The sequence below is a fragment of the Lampris incognitus genome, chromosome 1, assembly GCF_029633865.1.
Source record: "Lampris incognitus isolate fLamInc1 chromosome 1, fLamInc1.hap2, whole genome shotgun sequence".
Classification (NCBI taxonomy): Eukaryota; Metazoa; Chordata; class Actinopteri; order Lampriformes; family Lampridae; genus Lampris; species Lampris incognitus.
The window spans coordinates 51,360,553-51,385,990 of NC_079211.1; the positions used below are offsets into that span (position 1 = coordinate 51,360,553).

Genomic DNA, 25,438 nt, shown 5'->3' on the forward strand with positions numbered 1-25,438 from the left:
TCCTTGGTTGTTGGCCAACTAAGAACTGTCCCAGAGTTTAAGCTAGGCTAATCAGTACCAGGGGTGTTGAAATGCTATATTTGTAAAAATCTGGGCAAATACACAATCGTGAGAGGCACAGAAACAGGTTTCCTGAAAGAAAAATGAAATAGCTGCTCATTTGGAAAGGTTATCATGTATTATTTTACTTCTGTTAGTGTACCAAATAAAATGGCACCAGTGAAGTTGTGTCACCTTGGGTGATATCGATATCTGGTCTGACCCATGGACTAACTGGCTTTGGTCTAGTTAGTTTCTTAGTAATAATGCCCTTCTAATTTAAGGTTCACAATCACCTCACACAATGAAATAGTATGGGTAAATTATACATTTCCTGAATCTTTACAGTCCTGTGAGTATTCCAGTTTTTGTGTTTTGTGTCCCTGATATTCCTAGATGCCACAGGCATCCCACCGAATCCCGCTGATACCCTGCTACGGTTACAAGCGGGAATACAGCGCTGTGCGCAGTACACCGTGCAGTACAGCGTGCAGTACAGCTTGTAGTACAGCGTGTAGTACAGCGTGCAGTACACCGTGTAGTACAGCGCGCAGTACAGCGCGTAGTACAGCGTGTAGTACAGCGTGCAGTACACCGTGTAGTACAGAGTGTAGTACAGCGTGTAGTACAGCGTGCAGTACACAGTGTAGTACAGAGTGTAGTACAGCGTGTAGTACACCGTGCAGTACAGCGTGCAGTACACCGTGTAGTACAGCGTGCAGTACAGCGTGCAGTACACCGCGTAGTACAGAGTGTAGTACAGCGTGTAGTACAGCGACCGTTAGCAACTTCATCATAATTCATAAAGTTGGCCGGGTCACTCGCTCCGCCCCTCACATCCTCTCTCGTGCGGACGGACAAATACCTCAAGGAGGAGGACGAATCGCAGCCCGCTTTGCCGCTACGAGGAAAAGCGCCGCCGCGGCCCCGCGTCCCACTCTCCCCCGACGGGCTACGACGACCGACGCATAACCCCGCGCTCTCCCCCGACGGGCTACGACCGGCGCACAAAAGGCGCAGTATGCGGGAAGGTGACGTGTCGCGGGCTTTAGGTGAGCTGGGTTCCGGGCTCGCGCGGTAGACGGGGAGCGGGAGGCACCGCCGCGCGGCCGCGGGATGATCGAGGCTGCCGACGCCGCCGCCGCCGCGGCGCCGCGACACGCCGACTCGCAGTGTCCTTCCGCCGGGGCCACGACGTGGAAGGAGGAGTACGACGTCCACTTCGACTTTCTGCTGCAGCTCCTGTAAGTCTGCGCTGCCGTCGTCCCGGCCGAAGGGTCCGGGAAGGTCGGCGAGGCTTGGGTGGGAACTTCACGTTAGGCTGCGTGGCGGAGTGGAAATAGTGAGATAATGTAGTTGGCCGCGCGTTAAGTCGGGTGAACGCGAAGTCGAAGGGATTTTACGGTATTTTTCAACCGGGGTGAGGTGGTGGTGGTGGTGGTGGTGGGGGGAGGGCGGGGGGTTATGTGTGTGTTAATGATTCCCGGATATGATTACGGATTCCAAACCGTTATTTTTCCAAGTGCATTTTGAACCATGACCAGCGGCTCTGCAAAATCGATGCGGCGTTATTTCCCCCAGCAGCCACAGGGGACGGGCCGTCATGGTGGACGCTGGACAAAACACACATCTGGATTACTGTGAAGACTTGTGTACTCTGCTCTTCACTGTGAAGACTTTTGTACTCTAGTCTTCACTGTGAAGACTTTTGTACTCTAGTCTTCACTGTGAAGACTCGTGTACTCTGCTCTTAATTGTGACGACTCGTGTACTCTGCTCTTCACCGTGACGACTTGTGTACTCTGGTCTTCACTGTGACGACTTGTGTACTCTGGTCTTCACTGTGAAAACTTGTGTACTCTGCTCTTCACTATGACGAATTGTGTACTCTGCTCTTCACTGCGAAGACTCGTGTACTTTAGTCTTCACTGTGAAGACTTATGTACTCTGCTCTTCACTGTGAAGACTTGTGTACTTTGCTCTTCACTGTGAAGACTTTTGTACTCTAGTCTTCACTGTGAAGACTCGTGTACTCTGCTCTTCACTGTGAAGACTTGTGCACTCTGCTCTTCACTGTGAAGACTTTTGTACTCTAGTCTTCACTGTGAAGACTCCTGTACTCTGCTCTTCACTGTGAAGACTTGTGTACTCTGCTCCTCACTGTGAAGACGTGTACTCTGCTCTTCACTGTGAAGACTTGTGTACTCTGCTCTTCACTGTGAAGACTTGTGTACTCTGCTCTTCACTGTGAAGACTTTTGTACTCTAGTCTTCACTGTGAAGACTTTTGTACTCTAGTCTTCACTGTGAAGACTCGTGTACTCTGCTCTTAATTGTGACGACTCGTGTACTCTGCTCTTCACCGTGACGACTTGTGTACTCTGGTCTTCACTGTGACGACTTGTGTACTCTGGTCTTCACTGTGACGAATTGTGTACTCTGCTCTTCACTGCGAAGACTTGTGTACTTTGCTCTTCACTGTGAAGACTTTTGTACTCTAGTCTTCACTGTGAAGACTCGTGTACTCTGCTCTTCACTGTGAAGACTTGTGCACTCTGCTCTTCACTGTGAAGACTTTTGTACTCTAGTCTTCACTGTGAAGACTCCTGTACTCTGCTCTTCACTGTGAAGACTTGTGTACTCTGCTCCTCACTGTGAAGACGTGTACTCTGCTCTTCACTGTGAAGATTTGTGTACTCTGGTCCTCACTGAACTCTTGTGTACTCTGCTCTTCACTGTGAAAACTTTTGTACTGTAGTCTTCACTGCGAAGACTCGTGTACTCTGCTCTTCACTGTGAAGATTTGTGTACTCTGCTCTTCACTGTGAAGACTTTTGTACTCTAGTCTTCACTGTGAAGACTCGTGTACTCTGCTCTTCACTGTGAAGACTTGTGCACTCTGCTCTCCACTGTGAAGACTTTTGTACTCTAGTCTTCACTGTGAAGACTCGTGTACTCTGCTCTTCACTGTGAAGACTTGTGTACTCTGGTCCTCACAGAACTCTTGTGTACTCTGCACTTCACTGTGAAAACTTTTGTACTGTAGTCTTCACTGTGAAGATTTGTGTACTCTGCTCTTCACTGTGAAGTCTCGTGTACTCTGCTCTTCACTTTGAAGACTTGTGTACTCTAGTCTTCACAGTGAAGACCTGTGTACTCTGCTCTTCACTGTGAAAACGTGTACTCTGCTCTTCACTGTGAAGACTCGTGTGCTCTGCTCTTCACTGTGAAGACTTGTGTACTCTGCTCCTCACTGTGAAGACGTGTACTCTGCTCTTCACCGTGAAGATTTGTGTACTCTGCTCCTCACTGAACTCTTGTGTACTCTGCTCTTCATTGCGAAGACTCGTGTACTCTACTCTTCACTGTGAAGACTTTTGTACTCTAGTCTTCACTGTGAAGATTTGTGTACTCTGCTCTTCACTGTGAAGACTTGTGTACTCTGCTCTTCACTGTGAAGATTTGTGTACTCTGCTCTTCACTGTGAAGACTTGTGTACTCTGCTCCTCACTGTGAAGACGTGTACTCTGCTCTTCACTGTGAAGATTTGTGTACTCTGGTCCTCACTGAACTCTTGTGTACTCTGCTCTTCAGTGTGAAAACTTTTGTACTGTAGTCTTCACTGTGAAAATTTGTGTACTCTGCTCTTCACTGCGAAGACTCGTGTACTCTGCTCTTCACTGTGAAGACTTGTGTACTCTGCTCTTCACTTTGAAGACCTGTGTACTCTAGTCTTCACAGTGAAGACCTGCGTACTCTGCTCTTCACTGTGAAGACGCGTACTCTGCTCTTCACTGTGAAGACTCGTGTACTCTGCTCTTCACAGTGAAGACTTGTGTACTCTGCTCCTCACTGTGAAGACGTGTACTCTGCTCTTCACCGTGAGGATTTGTGTACTCTGCTCCTCACTGAACTGTTGTGTACTCTGCTCTTCACTGTGAAGACTTGTGTACTCTGCTCTTCACTGTGAAAACTTTTGTACTGTAGTCTTCACTGTGAAGATTTGTGTACTCTGCTCTTTACTGCGAAGACTTTTGTACTGTAGTCTTCACTGTGAAAATTTGTGTACTCTGCTCTTCACTGTGAAGTCTCGTGTACTCTGCTCTTCACTGTGAAGACTTGTGTACTCTGCTCTTCACTTTGAAGACTTGTGTACTCTAGTCTTCACAGTGAAGACCTGTGTACTCTGCTCTTCACTGTGAAGACGCGTACTCTGCTCTTCACTGTGAAGACTCGTGTACTCTGCTCTTCACAGTGAAGACTTGTGTACTCTGCTCCTCACTGTGAAGACGTGTACTCTGCTCTTCACCGTGAAGATTTGTGTACTCTGCTCCTCACTGAACTCTTGTGTACTCTGCTCTTCACTGTGAAGACTTGTGTACTCTGCTCTTCACTGTGAAAACTTTTGTACTGTAGTCTTCACTGTGAAGATTTGTGTACTCTGCTCTTCACTGCGAAGACTCGTGTACTCTGCTCTTCACTGCGAAGACTCGTGTACTCCGCTCTTCACTGTGAAGACTTGTGTACTCTGCTCCTCACTGTGAAGACTTATGTACTCTGCTCTTCACTGTGAATACTTGTGTACTCTGCTCTTCACTGTGAAGACTCGTGTACTCTACTATTCACTGTGAAGACTTGTGTATTCTGCTCTTCACTGTGAGGATTCGTGTACTCTGCTCCTCACTGTGAAGACTTGTGTACTCTGCTCTTCACTGTGAAGACTTGTGTACTCTGCTCTTCACTGTGACGACTTGTGTACTCTGCTCTTCACTGTGAAGACTTGTGTACTCTGCTCTTCACTGTGACGACGTGTACTCTGCTCTTCACTGTGAAGATTTGTGTACTCTGCTCCTCCCTGAACTCTTGTGTACTCTGCTATTCACTGTGAAAACTTTTGTACTGTAGTCTTCACTGTGAAGATTTGTGTACTCAGCTCTTCACTGTGAAGTCTTGTGTACTATGCTCTTCACTTTGAAGACTTGTGTACTCTAGTCTTCACAGTGAAGACCTGTGTACTCTGCTCTTCACTGTGAAGACGTGTACTCTGCTCTTCACTGTGAAGACTCGTGTACTCTGCTCTTCACTGTGAAGACTTGTGTACTCTGCTCCTCACTGTGAAGACGTGTACTCTGCTCTTCACCGTGAAGATTTGTGTACTCTGCTCCTCACTGAACTCTTGTGTACTCTGCTCTTCACTGTGAAGACTTGTGTACTCTGCTCTTTACTGTGAAAACGTTTGTACTGTAGTCTTCACTGTGAAGATTTGTGTACTCTGCTCTTCACTGCGAAGACTCGTGTACTCTGCTCTTCACTGTGAAGACTTGTGTACTCTGCTCCTCACTGTGAAGACGTGTACTCTGCTCTTCACTGTGAAGATGTTTACTCTGCTCTTCACTGTGAAGACGTGTACTCTGCTCTTCACTGTGAAGACTTGTGTACTCTGCTCCTCACTGTGAGACGTGTACTCTGCTCTTCACTGTGAAGATGTTTACTCTGCTCTTCACTGTGAAGATTTGTGTACTCTGCTCCTCACTGAACTCTTGTGTACTCTGCTCTTCACTGTGAAGACTTGTGTACTCTGCTCCTCACTGTGAAGACATGTACTCTGCTGCTCACTGTGAAGATTTGTGTACTCTGCTCCTCTCTGAACTCTTGTGTACTCTGCTCCTCACTGTGAAGACTTGTGCTCTCTACTCTTCACAGCACAAATGCGAGTAGGCCCGGTCAGACGTACAAACCATGCAGTAGCCTATGGATAATACGGTTGTGTTGCTGAATATCATTAGTCCCAGTATTGCTGCGGTGTCTGCTCTGAGATTGTATCTCCAAGCCTCAGCAGACGACCTGACGGCACCGACACACACACACACACACACACAGGCACTCCCTGTGGGTGTGGGCAGGGGTGCCACATAACCGGGCGTATTTAGTATTAGCATGTTAGTCACTAACATGCATCATCATGTCCTCTCTTCCTCTGTCTCTTCCTCTTTCTCATGCGGCCGGCCGCATGTGTGTAGAAACTGAGTGGTACAAACACACACACACACACACACAAGATGTGTCCTGGGGACATAGAATCACAGTTCAGCATGGAGGCGTAGTCCTGGCCCCTAGTCAGGTCAACTGTCTGGTCAAAGTATAGGCCCGCTTTGGCTAGTCGGTATTTTTCTACTCTTTCTTTCTCGGTCCTTTTGATGTGTTGGTAGGCTGTCTCTTCTGTTGAATGTGTGTGTGTGTGTGTGTGTGTGTGTGTCTGTGGGCTACTTCGTTGCCAGACTCCATCGGGGAGTCCGGCATCACCGCAGAGCCATGACTGATATGAGCTCTGAATGATTTATGAGCTCTCTCTGCCTACTGACTTAATGCAGCCAGACAGGCGAAAGCAATTTCACTCCAAACACCGGGCTAGATATTGTTGTGATGGTTGCTCAAGCAGTGTGTTTGGGTGTGTGTGTCTTTGTGTCCGTGCATGCAGGTACACGTGTGCATGCATTTCTGCACGTGTGTGTGTGTGTGTGTGTGTGTGTGTGTGTGTGTGTGTGTGTGTTTGTGTCTGCTAGCATAACTCAATTGGGCAAGTGTCTTTCTATCCTCTATCCACGTGCCTTGATTTTGTGTCTGTGTGTGTGTGTGTGTGTGTGTTGTACAATTTGTGTTTTGGTGAGCAGCAACTCAGACTAGTGTGTACTTCCCGGCAGACGTGTGATAGGGCTGTCATGGTACTCAGCAGTCCCTCTTCCCTCCGTCTCCTGCTGTTGTGGCACAGCACTCGCAGCTTCCGCAGTATCCACGGTAACCAGACATCTCCGCCACGAGGATGCAGCGTAGTTTATTTCATTTGGGGGACTGATGCCATTAGCTTAATTTATAGGAAGGGGGGGGGACCCAACAAGTTGTGAATCATCTGCAGAGAATGATGACAGTTTCACAGGCAGATCCGCAGGCAAACAGCAAGAAGGTGCATGGGAAATGACACGTAGGCTATTTTTACATACTGGGCGAGTACCGGCCTCAAAGTGTAATTTATGGCACGGTCGTCTGGGATGAAGTTATTTTATTTCCTCTTTATGTCACATGTGTTTCTTCACATGAATTGTCTTGAGCGTCCGTCCTGTTGATCGACCATCTCACATGGAGAGTTAACAGGATTACAGCGATGGCTGTGCTGGAATATTATTTTCAAAAACATACAAACAAACCTTTTGCAACCATGAAAAGAAAGGCAGAACGGTGTCTGGGAAGCCGAGTACAACTTACATGAAAGAATGTGTATGTTATACCTGGACACCAGGTCTATATACAAGTATTCCCATTATGAACTCAGCCGGAGCAGTTGTTTTATTGTATCAGCGTTACCCTAAATGACATCATATAACAACACTGCGTTACCCTAAATGATATCACATAACAACACTGAGTTACTCTAAATGACCTCACATAACAATACTGCGCTACTCTAAATGATATCATACAACACATACAACACTGCATTACCCTAAATGATATCACATAACAACACTGCGTTACTCTAAATGACATCATACAACAACACTGCGCTACTCTAAATGACCTCACATAACAATACTGCGTTACTCTAAATGACCTCACATAACAATACTGCGCTACTCTAAATGATATCATACAACACTGCGTTACTCTAAATGACATCATGCATTACTCTTAAATGATATCATACAACAACACTGCGCTACTCTAAATGACATCATACAATACTGTGTTACTCTAAATGACATCACATAACAACACTGCATTACTCTAAATGATACCATACAACAACACTGCGTTGCTATAAATGACATCATACAACAACACTGCGCTACTCTAAATGACCTCACATAACAATCCTGCGTTACTCTAAATGACCTCACATAACAATACTGCGCTACTCTAAATGATATCATACAACACTGCGTTACTCTAAATGACATCATGCATTACTCTTAAATGATATCATACAACAACACTGCGCTACTCTAAATGATATCATACAACAACACTGCGTTACTCTAAATGACATCATACAATACTGTTACTCTAAATGACATCACATAACAACACTGCATTACTCTAAATGATACCATACAACAACACTGCGTTGCTATAAATGATACCATACAACAACACTGCGTTACTCTAAATGACATCATACACCAACACTGCATTACTCTAAATGACATCACATAACAACACTGCGTTACTCTAAATGACATCACGTAACAACACTGCGTTACTCTAAATGATACCATACAACAACACTGCGTTACTCTGAATGACATCATACAACAACACTGCATTACTCTAAATGACATCACATAACAACACTGCGTTACTCTAAATGACATCACGTAACAACACTGCGTTACTCTAAATGATACCATACAACAACACTGCGTTACTCTAAATGACATCATACAACAATACTGCATTACTCTAAATGATACCATACAACAACACTGCGTTACTCTAAGCGACTTCATACAACACTGCGTTACTCTAAATGACATCACATAACAACACTGCATTACTCTAAATGATACCATACAACAACACTGTGTTACTATAAATGATACCATACAACAACACTGCGTTACTCTAAGCGACTTCAGACAACACTGCGTTACTCTAAATGACATCACATAACAACACTGCATTACTCTAAATGATACCATACAACAACACTGTGTTACTCTAAATGATACCATACAGTAACACTGCGTTACTGTAAATGACATCATACAACAACACTGCATTACTCTAAATGACATCACATAACAACACTGCGTTACTCTAAATGACATCACGTAACAACTCTGCATTACTCTAAATGATACCATACAACACTGTTACTCTAAATTACTTCATACAACACTGCGTTACTCTAAATGACATCACATAACAACACTGCGCTACTCTAAATGACATCACGTAACAACACTGTGTTACTCTAAATGATATTACGTAACAACACTGCATTACTCTAAATGACATCACGTAACAACACTGCATTACTCTAAATGACATCACGTAACAACACTGCATTACTCTAAATGACATCACGTAACAACACTGCGTTACTCTAAATGACATCACATAACAACACTGCGTTACTCTAAATGACATCACGTAACAACACTGCGCTACTCTAAATGACATCTTATAACAACACTGCGTTACTCTAAATGATATCATACAACACATACAACACTGCATTACCCTAAATGATATCACATAACAACACTGCGTTACTCTAAATGATATCACATAACAACACTGCGTTACTCTAAATGACATCATACAACAACACTGCGCTACTCTAAATGACCTCACATAACAATACTGCGTTACTCTAAATGACCTCACATAACAATACTGCGCTACTCTAAATGATATCATACAACACTGCGTTACTCTAAATGACATCATGCATTACTCTTAAATGATATCATACAACAACACTGCGCTACTCTAAATGACATCATACAATACTGTGTTACTCTAAATGACATCACATAACAACACTGCATTACTCTAAATGATACCATACAACAACACTGCGTTGCTATAAATGACATCATACAACAACACTGCGCTACTCTAAATGACCTCACATAACAATCCTGCGTTACTCTAAATGACCTCACATAACAATACTGCGCTACTCTAAATGATATCATACAACACTGCGTTACTCTAAATGACATCATGCATTACTCTTAAATGATATCATACAACAACACTGCGCTACTCTAAATGATATCATACAACAACACTGCGTTACTCTAAATGACATCATACAATACTGTTACTCTAAATGACATCACATAACAACACTGCATTACTCTAAATGATACCATACAACAACACTGCGTTGCTATAAATGATACCATACAACAACACTGCGTTACTCTAAATGACATCATACACCAACACTGCATTACTCTAAATGACATCACATAACAACACTGCGTTACTCTAAATGACATCACGTAACAACACTGCGTTACTCTAAATGATACCATACAACAACACTGCGTTACTCTGAATGACATCATACAACAACACTGCATTACTCTAAATGACATCACATAACAACACTGCGTTACTCTAAATGACATCACGTAACAACACTGCGTTACTCTAAATGATACCATACAACAACACTGCGTTACTCTAAATGACATCATACAACAATACTGCATTACTCTAAATGATACCATACAACAACACTGCGTTACTCTAAGCGACTTCATACAACACTGCGTTACTCTAAATGACATCACATAACAACACTGCATTACTCTAAATGATACCATACAACAACACTGTGTTACTATAAATGATACCATACAACAACACTGCGTTACTCTAAGCGACTTCAGACAACACTGCGTTACTCTAAATGACATCACATAACAACACTGCATTACTCTAAATGATACCATACAACAACACTGCGTTACTCTGAATGACATCACGTAACAACTCTGCATTACTCTAAATGATACCATACAACACTGTTACTCTAAATTCACATTACATATCTGTCTGTCTGTCTGTCTGTCGCTCTTTCTCTCTGTCTGTCTGTCTGTCTGTCTGTCTGTCTCTCTGTCTGTCTGTCTCTCTCTTGCTCTGTCTGTCTGTCTGTCTGTCTCTGTCTGTCTGTCTGTCTGTCTGTCTGTCTGTCTGTCTGTCTGTCTCTTTCTCTGTCTGTCTATCTGTCTGTCTCTTTCTCTGTCTGTCTGTCTGCCTGTCTGTCTGTCTGTCTGTCTGTCTGTCTGTCTGTCTGTCTGTCTGTCTGTCTGTCTGTCTGTCTGTCTGTCTGTCTGTCTCATTTTATAAAACGGCTGGTGCATGTACACATGCAGAGTGTAACGTCCAGCCAAGTGGGGAAAACTTCTGGAAAAAAACAAACCATTTTCTAACAGGGGCGTCCGGGTCACGTGGCAGTCTATTCCGTTGCCTACCAACACGGGGGTCGCCGGTTCGAATCCCCGTGTTCCCTCCGGCTTGGTCAGGCGTCCCTACAGACACAACTGGTCGTGTCTGCGGGTGGGAAGCTGGATTTGGGTATGTGTCCTGGTCGCTGCAATGGCGCCTCCTCCGGTCGGTCGGGGCGTCTGTTGGGGGGGGGCAGTGTGATCCTCCCACGCGCTATGTTAAGATACGACTGCTGTTAAAACACGTGTTCAGGGCTTGATAGCCGCCGGGGCAGGTTATTTGGGGGAACAGAGTAAAGGCAGTGCTTCGTCCCATGAGGGCACCGCTCGGGTTGTTGCAGCCTGGGTGCTCTTTTCTGCAGAGCTGGGTTTGAACTTGCGGCTTGTCTGTCGCTCGGAAGGTGGATTTGAGTAGGGGTGCCGAAAGTGCGTTTCAAAATGCCTGTGTCTGAATGACACGAGTTCAGTCTCAAAAATCATTTAAAAGAAACCCGTCATTAGTGCAATTAAATCATGTGCAGTTTCCGGTGGTCCAGGTTTGAGCGTTGTTCGATGCTGCCGAGGTTCGAGGATCTCCGGTGTGCTGGAGGCGGTCCGCAGTCTCCTGCTGGTTTTGGACGCGTCTCATTTATCGAAGCCGACGTTCCTGCACGAGGTTAATGTGACACACGTGCTCCTTTCCTGCAGGGCTCTGACTCACGCTCGCGGGTTTCGTACCGTCAACACCCTCACAGGGATGGAAGGGGAGTTTCCGGTGTCGTTAACCAGAGCTACGCGGCGCCGGGGCCTTGCTAAAGGGCAGCTTGACACATGTTAGGACTGAGGAGATAAGAGTTTGTTTCCATAGCACGTCTTCTGCTACAGGCGAGTCATATAGGGTCACAAACAAAACACGAGGCCACGAGTCATCATGTTGCCCTGACCCCTGACCCCTTCCAGAGACCTTACTGGAAGCAGAGTAAATGGTAAATACCATAATGATATATATATATATATATACTGGGTTTTCCCCCATTTTTCTCCCCAGTTGTACTTGGCCAATTACCCCACTCTTCCGAGCCGTCCCGGTCTCTGCTCCACCCCCTCTGCTGAACCGGGGAGGGCTGCAGACTACCACAGGCCTCCTCCCATACATGTGGAGTCGCCAGCCGCTCCTTTTCACCTGACAGTGAGGGGTTTCACCAGCGAGACGTAGCGCGTGGGAGGATCACGCTACCCCCCCCAGTTCCTCCTCCCCCCTGAACAGGCGCCCCGACCGACCAGAGGAGGCGCTAGTGCAGCGACCAGGACACATACCCACATCCCCACCAGCAGACACGGCCAATTGTGTCTGTAGGGACGCCTGATCAAGCCGGAGGTAACACGGGGATTCGAACCGGCGATCCCCATGTTGGTAGGCAGCGGAATAGACCGCTACACTACCTACAAAGAAGGAGTGATCACTTCATCTGGATACAATGTTTATGGACAGTCTCAACTGACTGCAAGACTGAAGAGGTCACTTTGATGATGATGAAACGTTTCTCTCTCGATAAACATTGTATCCAGATGAAGTGATTATGCCTTCTTTGTATCTTCTTACCTGGACTACTGAGCTTGCGTCGGGACAATTTGTAATTAAAATAACTTTGCAATTCACCAAAAGCACTCACTTCTGATTAACTGCTATGTCGTCACTGCATAGATGTGCCACAGTATGTCTTCCGCTTTGGTTTTCTGCTAATCCTGGGCGGGAGCAAGGCACACTGATGTGCCCCCTTCGACCGGTTAAGGCAACTCAGACATGACTGCAACAACTTCATTAAAAAGCAAAAATAGTTATTCTTTACAAAGATAATGAGCCGATTCTTCTGGTTACCCACCCAGTTTCTAGAATACGATGAAACTGCTTAAAGAGCAAGTTAGCACTAATGTTTAGCCCGTCTGCCTACTGACATGATAAAAAAGGGTGTAGATGTACAGGACAGTGATGGAGGTGTCCATGTATAAAGGATATAAAGGGGTGTAGATGGAGAGGACGGTGATGGAGGTGTCCATGTATAAAGGATATAAAAGGGTGTAGATGTAGAGGACGGTGATGGAGGTGTCCATGTATAAAGGATATAAAGGGGTGTAGATGTAGAGGACGGTGATGGAGGTGTCCATGTATAAAGGATATAAAGGGGTGTAGATGGAGAGGACACTGATGGAGGTGGAGCAGACGTCTTAATTTTCTTCCAGGACGTGGTTTGATATGGATGTTCTCCATTTGCTTTTCTCCGTTGCTACTGGAAAGTGTGCCGGTGCCGATCAGATGGATCCGCACCAGACCCGGGTCATCCTGGGTCTGTGAGGAGTTTGCATGTTCTCCCCGTGTCTGCGTGGGTTTCCTCCAGGTGCTCCGGTTTCCTCCCACAGTCCAAAGACTTGTAGGTCAGGTGAATCAGCCGTACTAGATTGTCCCCGGGTGTGCGTGTGTGCGTGTGTCTCTGTCTGTGTTGTGTGTGCGTGTGCGTGTGATGGCCCGGCAGCCTGTCCAGGTGTCTCCCCGCCTGCCGCCCAGTGACTGCTGGGATAGGCTAAGCGGCTCGGATAAAGGATGGGTGGGTATTCTGTCTTTGCCGCCATCTCTTGTGCGTATGTGTCGCTAGTGCTCATGGGAAAGAGAGCAGGTGCCCTCCCTCGTACAAACAGAAGCTGAATAAATGATTAAAAGAAAACGTGACGCTGTGGACGGGGTTCCGGTTTAACATTTCCCCACCAGGGGCCGCCAGCGGGGGGAGCTGTCGCTGGTCTTGCACACTGAAAACCTCTACCCGACGGGTCTGTCTGTTGTTGAGGACTCTGAGTCTGTCCTGTAAAGGACTGTGGGTCTGTTGTTGGGGACTGTGGGTCTGTCGGGTAGAGGACTGTGGGTCTGTTGTTGAGGACTGTGGGTCTGTTGTTGGGGACTGTGGGTCTGTTGTTGGGGACTGTGGGTCTGTTGTTGGGAACTGTGGGTCTGTTGTTGAGGACTGTGGGTCTGTTGTTGGGGACTGTGGGTCTGTTGTTGAGGACTGTGGGTCTGTCGGGTAGAGGACTGTGGGTCTGTTGTTGGGGACTGTGGGTCTGTTGTTGGGGATTGTGGGTCTGTTGTTGGGGACTGTGGGTCTGTCGGGTAGAGGACTGTGGGTCTGTCGGGTAGAGGACTGTGGGTCTGTTGTTGGGGACTGTGGGTCTGTCGGGTAGAGGACTGTGGGTCTGTCGGGTAGAGGACTGTGGGTCTGTTGTTGGGGACTGTGGGTCTGTCGGGTAGAGGACTGTGGGTCTGTTGTTGAGGACTGTGGGTCTGTTGTTGGGGACTGTGGGTCTGTTGTTGGGGACTGTGGGTCTGTCGGGTAGAGGACTGTGGGTCTGTTGTTGGGGACTGTGGGTCTGTCGGGTAGAGGACTGTGGGTCTGTTGTTGAGGACTGTGGTTCTGTTGTTGGGGACTGTGGGTCTGTCGGGTAGAGGACTGTGGGTCTGTCGGGTAGAGGACTGTGGGTCTGTTGTTGGGGACTGTGGGTCTGTTGGGTAGAGGACTGTGGGTCTGTCGGGTAGAGGACTGTGGGTCTGTTGTTGGGGACTGTGGGTCTGTTGTTGGGGACTGTGGGTCTGTTGTTGGGGACTGCGGGACTGTCGGGTAGAGGACTGTGGGTCTGTCGGGTAGAGGACTGTGGGTCTGTTGTTGGGGACTGTGGGTCTGTTGTTGGGGACTGTGGGTCTGTTGTTGGGGACTGTGGGTCTGTCGGGTAGAGGACTGTGGGTCTGTTGTTGGGAACTGTGGGTCTGTTGTTGAGGACTGTGGGTCTGTTGTTGGGGACTGTGGGTCTGTCGGGTAGAGGACTGTGGGTCTGTTGTTGGGGACTGTGGGTCTGTTGTTGGGGACTGTGGGTCTGTTGTTGGGGACAGTGGGTCTGTCGGGTAGAGGACTGTGGGTCTGTTGTTAGGAACTGTGGGTCTGTTGTTGAGGACTGTGGGTCTGTTGTTGGGGACTGTGGGTCTGTTGTTGGGGACTGTGGGTCTGTCGGGTAGAGGACTGTGGGTCTGTTGTTGGGGACTGTGGGTCTGTTGTTGGGGACTGTGGGTCTGTCGGGTAGAGGACTGTGGGTCTGTCGGGTAGAGGACTGTGGGTCTGTTGTTGGGGACTGTGGGTCTGTTGTTGAGGACTGTGGGTCTGTTGTTGGGGACTGTGGGTCTGTTGTTGAGGACTGTGGGTCTGTCGGGTAGAGGACTGTGGGTCTGTTGTTGGGGACTGTGGGTCTGTTGTTGGGGATTGTGGGTCTGTTGTTGGGGACTGTGGGTCTGTCGGGTAGAGGACTGTGGGTCTGTCGGGTAGAGGACTGTGGGTCTGTTGTTGGGGACTGTGGGTCTGTCGGGTAGAGGACTGTGGGTCTGTCGGGTAGAGGACTGTGGGTCTGTTGTTGGGGACTGTGGGTCTGTCGGGTAGAGGACTGTGGGTCTGTTGTTGAGGACTGTGGGTCTGTTGTTGGGGACTGTGGGTCTGTTGTTGGGGACTGTGGGTCTGTCGGGTAGAGGACTGTGGGTCTGTTGTTGGGGACTGTGGGTCTGTCGGGTAGAGGACTGTGGGTCTGTTGTTGAGGACTGTGGTTCTGTTGTTGGGGACTGTGGGTCTGTCGGGTAGAGGACTGTGGGTCTGTCGGGTAGAGGACTGTGGGTCTGTTGTTGGGGACTGTGGGTCTGTTGGGTAGAGGACTGTGGGTCTGTCGGGTAGAGGACTGTGGGTCTGTTGTTGGGGACTGTGGGTCTGTTGTTGGGGACTGTGGGTCTGTTGTTGGGGACTGTGGGTCTGTCGGGTAGAGGACTGTGGGTCTGTCGGGTAGAGGACTGTGGGTCTGTTGTTGGGGACTGTGGGTCTGTTGTTGGGGACTGTGGGTCTGTTGTTGGGGACTGTGGGTCTGTCGGGTAGAGGACTGTGGGTCTGTTGTTGGGAACTGTGGGTCTGTTGTTGAGGACTGTGGGTCTGTTGTTGGGGACTGTGGGTCTGTCGGGTAGAGGACTGTGGGTCTGTTGTTGGGGACTGTGGGTCTGTTGTTGGGGACTGTGGGTCTGTTGTTGGGGACAGTGGGTCTGTCGGGTAGAGGACTGTGGGTCTGTTGTTGGGAACTGTGGGTCTGTTGTTAAGGACTGTGGGTCTGTTGTTGGCGACTGTGGGTCTGTTGTTGGGGACTGTGGGTCTGTCGGGTAGAGGACTGTGGGTCTGTTGTTGGGGACTGTGGGTCTGTTGTTGGGGACTGTGGGTCTGTTGTTGGGGACTGTGGGTCTGTCGGGTAGAGGACTGTGGGTCTGTCGGGTAGAGGACTGTGGGTCTGTTGTTGGGGACTGTGGGTCTGTGTTTGAGGACTGTGGGTCTGTTGTTGGGGACTGTGGGTCTGTTGTTGGGGACTGTGGGTCTGTCAGGTAGAGGACTGTGGGTCTGTCGGGTAGAGGACTGTGGGTCTGTTGTTGGGGACTGTGGGTCTGTCGGGTAGAGGACTGTGGGTCTGTCGGGTAGAGGACTGTGGGTCTGTTGTTGGGGACTGTGGGTCTGTCGGGTAGAGGACTGTGGGTCTGTTGTTGAGGACTGTGGGTCTGTTGTTGGGGACTGTGGGTCTGTCGGGTAGAGGACTGTGGGTCTGTCGGGTAGAGGACTGTGGGTCTGTTGTTGGGGACTGTGGGTCTGTTGTTGGGGACTGTGGGTCTGTTGTTGGGGACTGTGGGTCTGTCGGGTAGAGGACTGTGGGTCTGTCGGGTAGAGGACTGTGGGTCTGTCGGGTTGGGGACCGTGGGTCTGTTGTTGGGAACTGTGGGTCTGTTGTTGAGGACTGTGGGTCTGTCGGGTAGAGGATTGTGAGTCTGTTGTTGGGGACTGTGGGTCTGTTGTTGGGGACTGTGGGTCTGTCGGGTAGAGGACTGTGGGTCTGTCGGGTAGAGGACTGTGGGTCTGTTGTTGGGGACTGTGTGTCTGTTGTTGGGGACTGTGGGTCTGTTGCGGCAGATTGAGATGTGGGTGATTAGAACGAGACCGCAGTTTAATAATAGGCTGAGAACGTGCTCCGTAGCCACTGCAGTAAAGTAGGACATCAAGCGGCCCTGAAGCTGGGGGGGTGGGGTGGGGTGGGGTGGGGGTGTCATGTGAGGCCAATTAAGTCATTTGGCCTGAGTTTATGTGCGTGTCTGTTAACATGTTCCATAGCTGAGTGGTGTCCTCAGCTACTTCCTGTTTGTTCTGTGCTGTTTACGAGTAGCATAATGTTCCACTCTTTAACGTGTGTGTGTGTGTGTGTGTGTGTGTGTGTGTGTGCGTGTTCGCCCCCTCCCCTCCTCAGTGATGCCAACCTCACAGACGTGCTGTCGGACTCGGAGGAGTGCGATTTGGGCAGTCTGGAGCAGTTGGAGCGTGGCAGCACGGACACGCTGGCCAATGGCTGCAGAGCAGACTGCCAGGCTGCCAGGAGGCTGGCCAAGCGCCTGTACCACCTCGACGGCTTCAAACGCTGCGACGTGGCCAGACACCTGGGCAAGAAGTGAGAGCAAAACCACACACATGCCTCAGACACACACGCACGCACGCACACGCGCACGCACACACACACACATCACACCGGGACTGATGACCAAATAAACCGCCGCAGCCTGGACGCGAACCCGGGTCTCCTGCACCACGTTATCCAGCCGGTTCCCGGCTGCAAACCCCCTCAATTCGCTACATTGGTGTCAGAAGTGGGCTGGTCAGACCTTGAGGCCATCGGAAGCACGTGCGCCCAGAAGCGCGAGGGAGTTGATATGCTGAAGCGCGGGGACGCACTTCCCGAATTGGGGGGGGGGGGGTGTAACGTGCACGGATAAAGAGACTCGCTAGCCCTTGGCTAACGGGTCGGACCCTATAGTCGACTGGTTAGCGTAGTCGCCCGTGGTGCGGGAGACCCGGGTTCGCGTCCCGGCTGCAGCGGTTCCCCGAATTCGCTACAGTATCATACACAGGCATGAAGGACCAACACAAAGACGTCACCACACCGGCACGACACACGGACTGGTCTCGGAACCATCAGGATAACCTACGCGTAAAGGTCGGGTCTAGTGAAAAGGTTCTTCTTCTTCTGCCGTTAGCGCTGTTCAGTGGCAGTCTGGGGCAGAAACAACACACTCGGGTCACGGATATACTAGTAACGTGCATCTTTCCTTCTGGCCTCGTCAGCCAAATGCCCCCTGAATTCTCACCTTACCAAAAGCTGGGGCTCGCCAGTACCCTGGTGACTGGTGCTGAAAGGTCATTTGGAGTTCGGTTGGCTAACTCTGGATGTGGTTATGCTGGAGCGTCCCTCGCTAGTTACCGCTAGACTCTATTACAGCCCATCCTCACACGATGTGAGGGGGCAGTTTTTTCATCTGCCGCCACTCGGTAATTTATCTGCCCTAATCAGCACCACATTTCACTTGGCTGAGAAATTGCTCACCTTGACCACCCGAGTGAGTTTTTCCTGCCTTACTTCAGTTGAAATGATGGGGGGGGGGGTAGAGTTGATGCCCGCTCCACGAGATGACTGGTTCTGGTTTTCGTGAATCATCGACTCTGTCGGATCCAGTCTGAACACTTTGATGAGCTGAATGAGTAGGCCGGGGTTATGTTAAGGAACGGATGCTAGCTGCAGACAGCAGGACAGCCTGCAGGACAGCCCACAGGACAGCCTGCAGGACAGACAGCCTGCAGGACAGCCCGTAGGACAGCCTGCAGGACAGCCCGCAGGACAGTCTGCAGGACAGACAGCCTGCAGGGCAGCCTGCAGGACAGCCCACCTGCAGGACAGCCGGCAGCACCAGCCAGCCAGCTAATAGATAGTAGTCGACTACAACTCTGGTAAATTATGCCAATTTACCTTTTATCAGCATCCTGCGATCCTTGAATGGGAGGCTGATCGACTTCAGGTCCGTATTCTGGGTCTGGTTCGGGCTCATTTTGATAACAGACGCTAACACACCAGTGTGTGAAGCCACGTGGATGTGTTTTTATTTCGCTTGTCACTCACAATTGGAACTGGAGGGTCTTATCACCTCACCCAAACGTGTTTCTTTTAGCTCATCCCTGGAAACTGGGTATGTAACACGTGTTTATTTGAATGAAATCTGACTTAATCTGAGCAAAGTAGACGAACTGCCATTAGGGGACATCAGTGTGTCGGTGTTACTTAACATATTTGAATTCACTACTTTACGTCACGGCTCAGTCACAACTTTAGACACGTCAACAACAAAGCTGCAGTGTATGCTTTACACACATCATTAAAGAAGTAGTGCAGTTTCCGGGGTTTTTACTGTGTGTTCTGCTTACACAGAGTCAGACAACCCGATGGATAACGTTTTTAGGTCTGCGCGTGCAGTCTGAAGGTACGTTGAACAGTGAGTTTAGCCTAACTTAGCTCAGCTGCAGGATGTGTGCCGGGCAGTGGCGGTTCTAGACCATTTCAAATGGGGGTGGGGGGGGGCTGGCAGGCTGGGGCCACGTGCGATTTTAGGCGCACCAAATATATTAAGCGCAACTGTTACGTGCCACCACCACCCCCATAGGTTTGGTTCTCCAAAAGGCAAACGATAGACATGTGTAACCGGTTATTTTCTTGCCCGGTGCGGGATTCAATACGGGGTGTATTGCACCACAAGGCGACATCACTAACCACTCGGCTAAAGGGTCAGACCCGTTAGCTAGGGGCTAACGTGTTTTATTAGTAGTTTACAGTCGTCACCCTCTCCCGGAAGCGCGCCCTCGCGCTTGGTTATTCCCGCACTCCGAAGAGCCTTCTGAGGATCTGCGCACTTCCGGATCCCACCGCTGCCACCAATGTCACCGGTTATTTTCTTGCCCGGTGCGGGATTCGATACGGGGTGTACTGCACCACAAGGCGACGTCACTAACCGCTCGGCTAAAGGGTCAGACCCATTAGCTAGGGGCTAACGTGTCTTATTAGTAGTTTACACATGTAACAAAATCCAGTTGGTCCGTCACCTAAATGGTCCAACATGATTTATTTTCTAGTCTACATTTCTTATGTTTTCCTGCCTTACGAAAATATTCGCTACAGTTAGGGGGGCCAGAGGTGTGTGTGTGTGTGTGTGTGTGGGGGGGGGGTCCAGGCTTATTATTACGGGGGCACTGCCCCCCTTAGAACCGCCACTGGTGCCGGGATCGTTAGCAGCTCCTCTGAAAAGAAGGAAAACGCACCTTCTTCAAAGCCAACCGTGAATAGTTTTTACTTGTTAGCGCAACTTAACCAATTCTTTCCTAACCAACGTTTTCACATAAAATCTAAAGAATTACCTGATAGCTTGTTTGTTTTCCCCCTTTTTGAGGTTGTTTTTTAAACGATATGTTTATTAATTTTTCAATAATGATAACAAAAACATCACAAAGCATAATAATACAATTCACATCTGGAGACAAGGTATGTACCTACACTAAGTATACATAGTCGTGTAACATCAAGCATAGTTCCCAAAAGGTACAGTCCGAATGTAAATGAGTAAACACACGAAGACAACTAAATAAACAAATAAACAAATAGATACACTACCGTTCAATAGTTTGGGATCACCCAAACAATTTCGTGTTTTCCATGAAAAGTCACACTTATTCACCACCATATGTTGTGAAATGAATAGAAAATAGAGTCAAGACATAGACAAGGTTAGAAATAATGATTTGTATTTGAAATAAGATTTTTTTTACATCAAACTTTGCTTTCGTCAAAGAATCCTCCATTTGCAGCAATTACAGCATTGCAGACCTTTGGCATTCTAGCTGTTAATTTGTTGAGGTAATGTGGAGAAATTGCACCCCACGCTTCCAGAAGCAGCTCCCACAAGTTGGATTGGTTGGATGGGCACTTCTTTGAGCAGATTGAGTTTCTGGAGCATCACATTTGTGGGGTCAATTAAACGCTCAAAATGGCCAGAAAAAGAGAACTTTCATCTGAAACTCGACAGTCTATTCTTGTTCTTAGAAATGAAGGCTATTCCATGCGAGAAATTGCTAAGAAATTGAAGATTTCCTACACCGGTGTGTACTACTCCCTTCAGAGGACAGCACAAACAGGCTCTAACAGGTACTATTTAATGAAGATGCCAGTTGGGGACCTGTGAGGCGTCTGTTTCTCAAACTAGAGACTCTAATGTACTTATCTTCTTGCTCAGTTGTGCAACGCGGCCTCCCACTTCTTTTTCTACTCTGGTTAGAGCCTGTTTGTGCTGTCCTCTGAAGGGAGTAGTACACACCGGTGTAGGAAATCTTCAATTTCTTAGCAATTTCTCGCATGGAATAGCCTTCATTTCTAAGAACAAGAATAGACTGTCGAGTTTCAGATGAAAGTTCTCTTTTTCTGGCCATTTTGAGCGTTTAATTGACCCCACAAATGTGATGCTCCAGAAACTCAATCTGCTCAAAGAAGTGCCCATCCAACCAATCCAACTTGTGGGAGCTGCTTCTGGAAGCGTGGGGTGCAATTTCCCCACATTACCTCAACAAATTAACAGCTAGAATGCCAAAGGTCTGCAATGCTGTAATTGCTGCAAATGGAGGATTCTTTGACGAAAGCAAAGTTTGATGTAAAAAAAATCTTATTTCAAATACAAATCATTATTTCTAACCTTGTCAATGTCTTGACTCTATTTTCTATTCATTTCACAACATATGGTGGTGAATAAGTGTGACTTTTCATGGAAAACACAAAATTGTTTGGGTTATCCCAAACTTTTGAACGGTAGTGTAAATGAAACTGTAAAACAAAAGTTTCTCTTTTTCTATAGTTTATCTTATTCTATATGGGTAGCCAGTGGTCAAAATGCATAGACAAACAAGTAAGTTGCAGCCCCCCCACCCCCACCCCACCTCTATTCATCTTCTGCCTCGTCTAAGATGTTCCCCAGGTCTCTACGTTCAATGAAATGTATAAATAGGCCCCATGTCTTTTTGAATTTTTCCTCTTTATCTTTAAATACACATATAGGTGATTTTCTCCATGGGTAGTGTTAGAGACATTTCCCTAATCCGCTGACTTACTCGTGGCCTATTTATGTTCTTCCATGACAGAGCTACTAATCCTTTTGCTTGTAAAAGACATACATCTCAGAAGATTTGCTCACTTTTCTGCACACCATGCCCATTCGGATGTAGACCCAGGATGAATAATTTGGGCTCCTAGGTTCGTTTCATCGCCAAGATCTCTTCCGGCATGAGTCTCACCTCTTCCCAGAATATTTGTACCTTTTCACATTACCACATACAGTCCCTCTTGACTGCTCATACTTAACACAATCATCTGGCAAATTGCTGTGATATATGTCCACTTTAACCAGTTAACCCGCAGAAGTTTTAGGTGAGTATTTGGCTGTTTGTTTTTTGGTTCTCTGTACATGCATCTCTCCACTCCTCGACTGAAATACCCTCCTGTAGGTCTTCTTTCCACGCCATAAGCCTCTTTTCAGGCGACTCAGGCAAGCCACATACAAGCAAGTCACAGAAACTGGTTATGATACTTTTTCCAGGACAGTTTTTTTTTTTAAAACATTACCTCCAAAGGGGAGAGAGGTGGTTGGATTAATGAGTGGGTTTGAGTTTTTGTAATGAAACTACGGGGTTGCAAATATTTAAGGATATCATATTTATTTGACAGATTTTCAAATGACATGAGACTTTTATCCTCTGGGTTAAATAGACCCTCAAACTTTGATATTCCTTCATCAGCCCAGATTGTGAAACCAGAATCAGACCTGTTAAAGCTATCATTACCCCACGTTGGGCTGAAGCATGATATATAGAAAGTTTCACCCAAATATTTTCGCACCTCGTTCCAGACGTTTATCATATTGTGTGCAATGGGATTCGATGTTTGTTTCCTATCTTTTTCAAATTTGCTGACTACATACACATGGGGAGAGATATCCCAAGTGAGTAAGATTCCATCTCCATCAAATTAGGAACAATTTTGGTTGTATGGTAAAACATTATAGTCCTCAGCTGAGCAGCCCAACAATACCAAAAAGGATCAGGGCACTGGAGCGCCCCTCTTTCATAGGCTAAGTATAGTAGAGATAAACGGAGCCTGGGACACCTGTAAAACACCATATAAATGTGGGACACCATATAAATTTGGAAAATAACTTCCTCAATTCTAAGAACAAGTTTGATGGGAATGGCAAAGGGAGGTTTTGAGACAAGTAGCTCCTTCATTTTTAGACCATATATTCTACCAATTAAAAAAATTGCCAAGGAAATCCACCTATCAGTTGAACTAGTTGTAGAGTCCATGACAGAATCATGATTCCTCCTCACCACTTCCTCTACATTAGGTACAATTTGTATGCCTAGGTATGTAAAACAGTTTGTTATATTAAAGTTAGACACTACAGGGATAGGTTTGTCTCTTTCTTCCAAGTTAAGTAATAGAATTGAAGATTTGGATTGATTGATCTTATACCCAGATACTTGACCAAAAGGTTTTATCAGTTTTAAAATGTCGTCAATGGATTTATCCAGGTTGTTGATAAATAAGATCACATCGTCCACATAAGGAGCGATACGATATTCCACTTCCCCTACAGTTATACTCGAAATGCTGGGATGCGCTCTTACAGCTACTGAAAAAGGTTCAATAGCAAGAATAAACAGCAGGGGAGACAATGGGCAACCTTGGCGACACCCTCTACGAATACTAATTAGGTTGGATACCGAGTTGTTTGTCAGTACTTCAGCAGTGGGATTAGCATAAAGCAATTCTAAACATTTACAGGAGTTCTACCCACATCCAAAACGTCTAACGACTTCGAAAAGATACGGCCATTCTAGCCTGTCAAAGGCCGTTTCAGCATCCAGTGAGAGTAAAGGTGTATCTGGCGCCCCCTTTTGGCTATGTAAAATATTTCGCACACTTCTAACATTGTGGAACCCCTGCCGACCTTATACAAATCCATTCTGATCATTTGTGACTATCCCGGGGATGACATCCTTGAGTCCATCCATCCATCCATTATCCGAACCGGATTTTGTACATACTTGTGACAACATCAGTTAAGAGAATTCCCTCTTTTGGGAGAAGCTGCTAGCGATCCTAGCAGATGTCCAGCAGTTGAGCTAAGCTAAACTGAGCTAAACTAAGCACACTTGAATATATCTTCAAACTGCATGCACAGACATACAAGAAATCCACAAGTTTGTCTGACTCTATGTAAGTAGGACATAATGCAAAAATCCCAGAAACCGAAACTGAACTATCCCTTTAAATTACTCGTGTTTAGTTTCACCAGCAGCTGTCATGTCGCTTTTACACATCTACATTGTCATGTGCTAATACATCTCTCTCTCTCTCTCTCTCTCTCTCTCTCTCTCTCTCCCTTTGTTTCTGATATCTTCGCCCTGCAGTAATGAGTTCAGCCAGTTGGTGGCGTCAGAGTACCTGAGTTTCTTTGACTTCTCCGGCCTTTCTCTGGATCGAGCCCTGAGGTAATGTGTAGTCAGCATTTGGTGGTGTCCTGTGCATGCCCGGGCGTGCACGTGACGTGTGTCCTCGCCACCCCCCCCCCCCACACACACACACACACAACGCGGTCGTGGAAGTTTGGCCTCATCAAGCCGTGCAGACTGCTGCATTTTATGTGACAGATGTGCCTCATGTCGGCACTTTGTACCTGACACGCTGCTGCCACCGCTGCCTGATGTGTGCACGCCACACTCAGCCAGTAACACGCAGCGAGCTGCGCTTCTGTCAGGGACGGGGAGGACAGGGCCCACTGCAGTAGCACATCAATTATTATTGTTATTTAATTGCTATTTTAATGAGTTTTGATACCACTTCTACGTATCATTTGATTGCTTTCCTCCCAGCCTCACCAGTGGGGTTTTTCAATGTGTCTTTTGGATGAAAGAAGACATGTTTCTGTTCTGCACCCATGATTTTAATTGCATAGTATGTTTTTCAAAAGGAATTGAATCAAGTGCAACTGGACTTGGTATATATATATATATATATATACATATATATATCATGCTAGCTACATCGTCTGACTCACCAGGACGAACGTTTCTCACGCAGCAACGATGCAGAATATATATATATATACCAAGTCCAGTTGCACTTGATTCAATTCCTTTGGATAACCATGACCTGGATGAATGAGAACATTCACAGACACAGTATGTTTGTTATATTCAAGATGCTATTTTTGCATATACATCTTCTGCTTACACATACTGTAGATCTCAAATGGTAACTATTAACAAAACTGTCTCTTTGCTGTCACTGAGGTAGCTCTTTTCCTCAGTTTTAACAATTTGAAATAAGAATTAAAAAAAAAATGATGTGTCACCTTAAACTAAGTGTGATTGCAAGATTGGAGTGGTCGCAAATTGACAACCTGGCACACAGTCATCACATCCCAGTTACGTATCACATATT

The 25,438-nt window shown here is 47.0% G+C and overlaps 1 protein-coding gene across 1 annotated transcript in view; it reads left to right on the top strand.

Moving 5' to 3' along the window:
* Window positions 1-941: 941 nt before the first annotated feature.
* Window positions 942-25,438, top strand: part of psd2 (pleckstrin and Sec7 domain containing 2) — a 45,302-nt gene continuing 20,805 nt past the window's right edge. Inside the window, exons 1-3 of the mRNA XM_056296037.1 lie at window positions 942-1,283; window positions 17,327-17,524; window positions 24,406-24,486. Coding sequence (XP_056152012.1) covers window positions 1,156-1,283; window positions 17,327-17,524; window positions 24,406-24,486 — 407 coding nt within the window. The 5' untranslated portion in view covers window positions 942-1,155. The remainder of the gene's footprint in view (window positions 1,284-17,326; window positions 17,525-24,405; window positions 24,487-25,438) is intronic.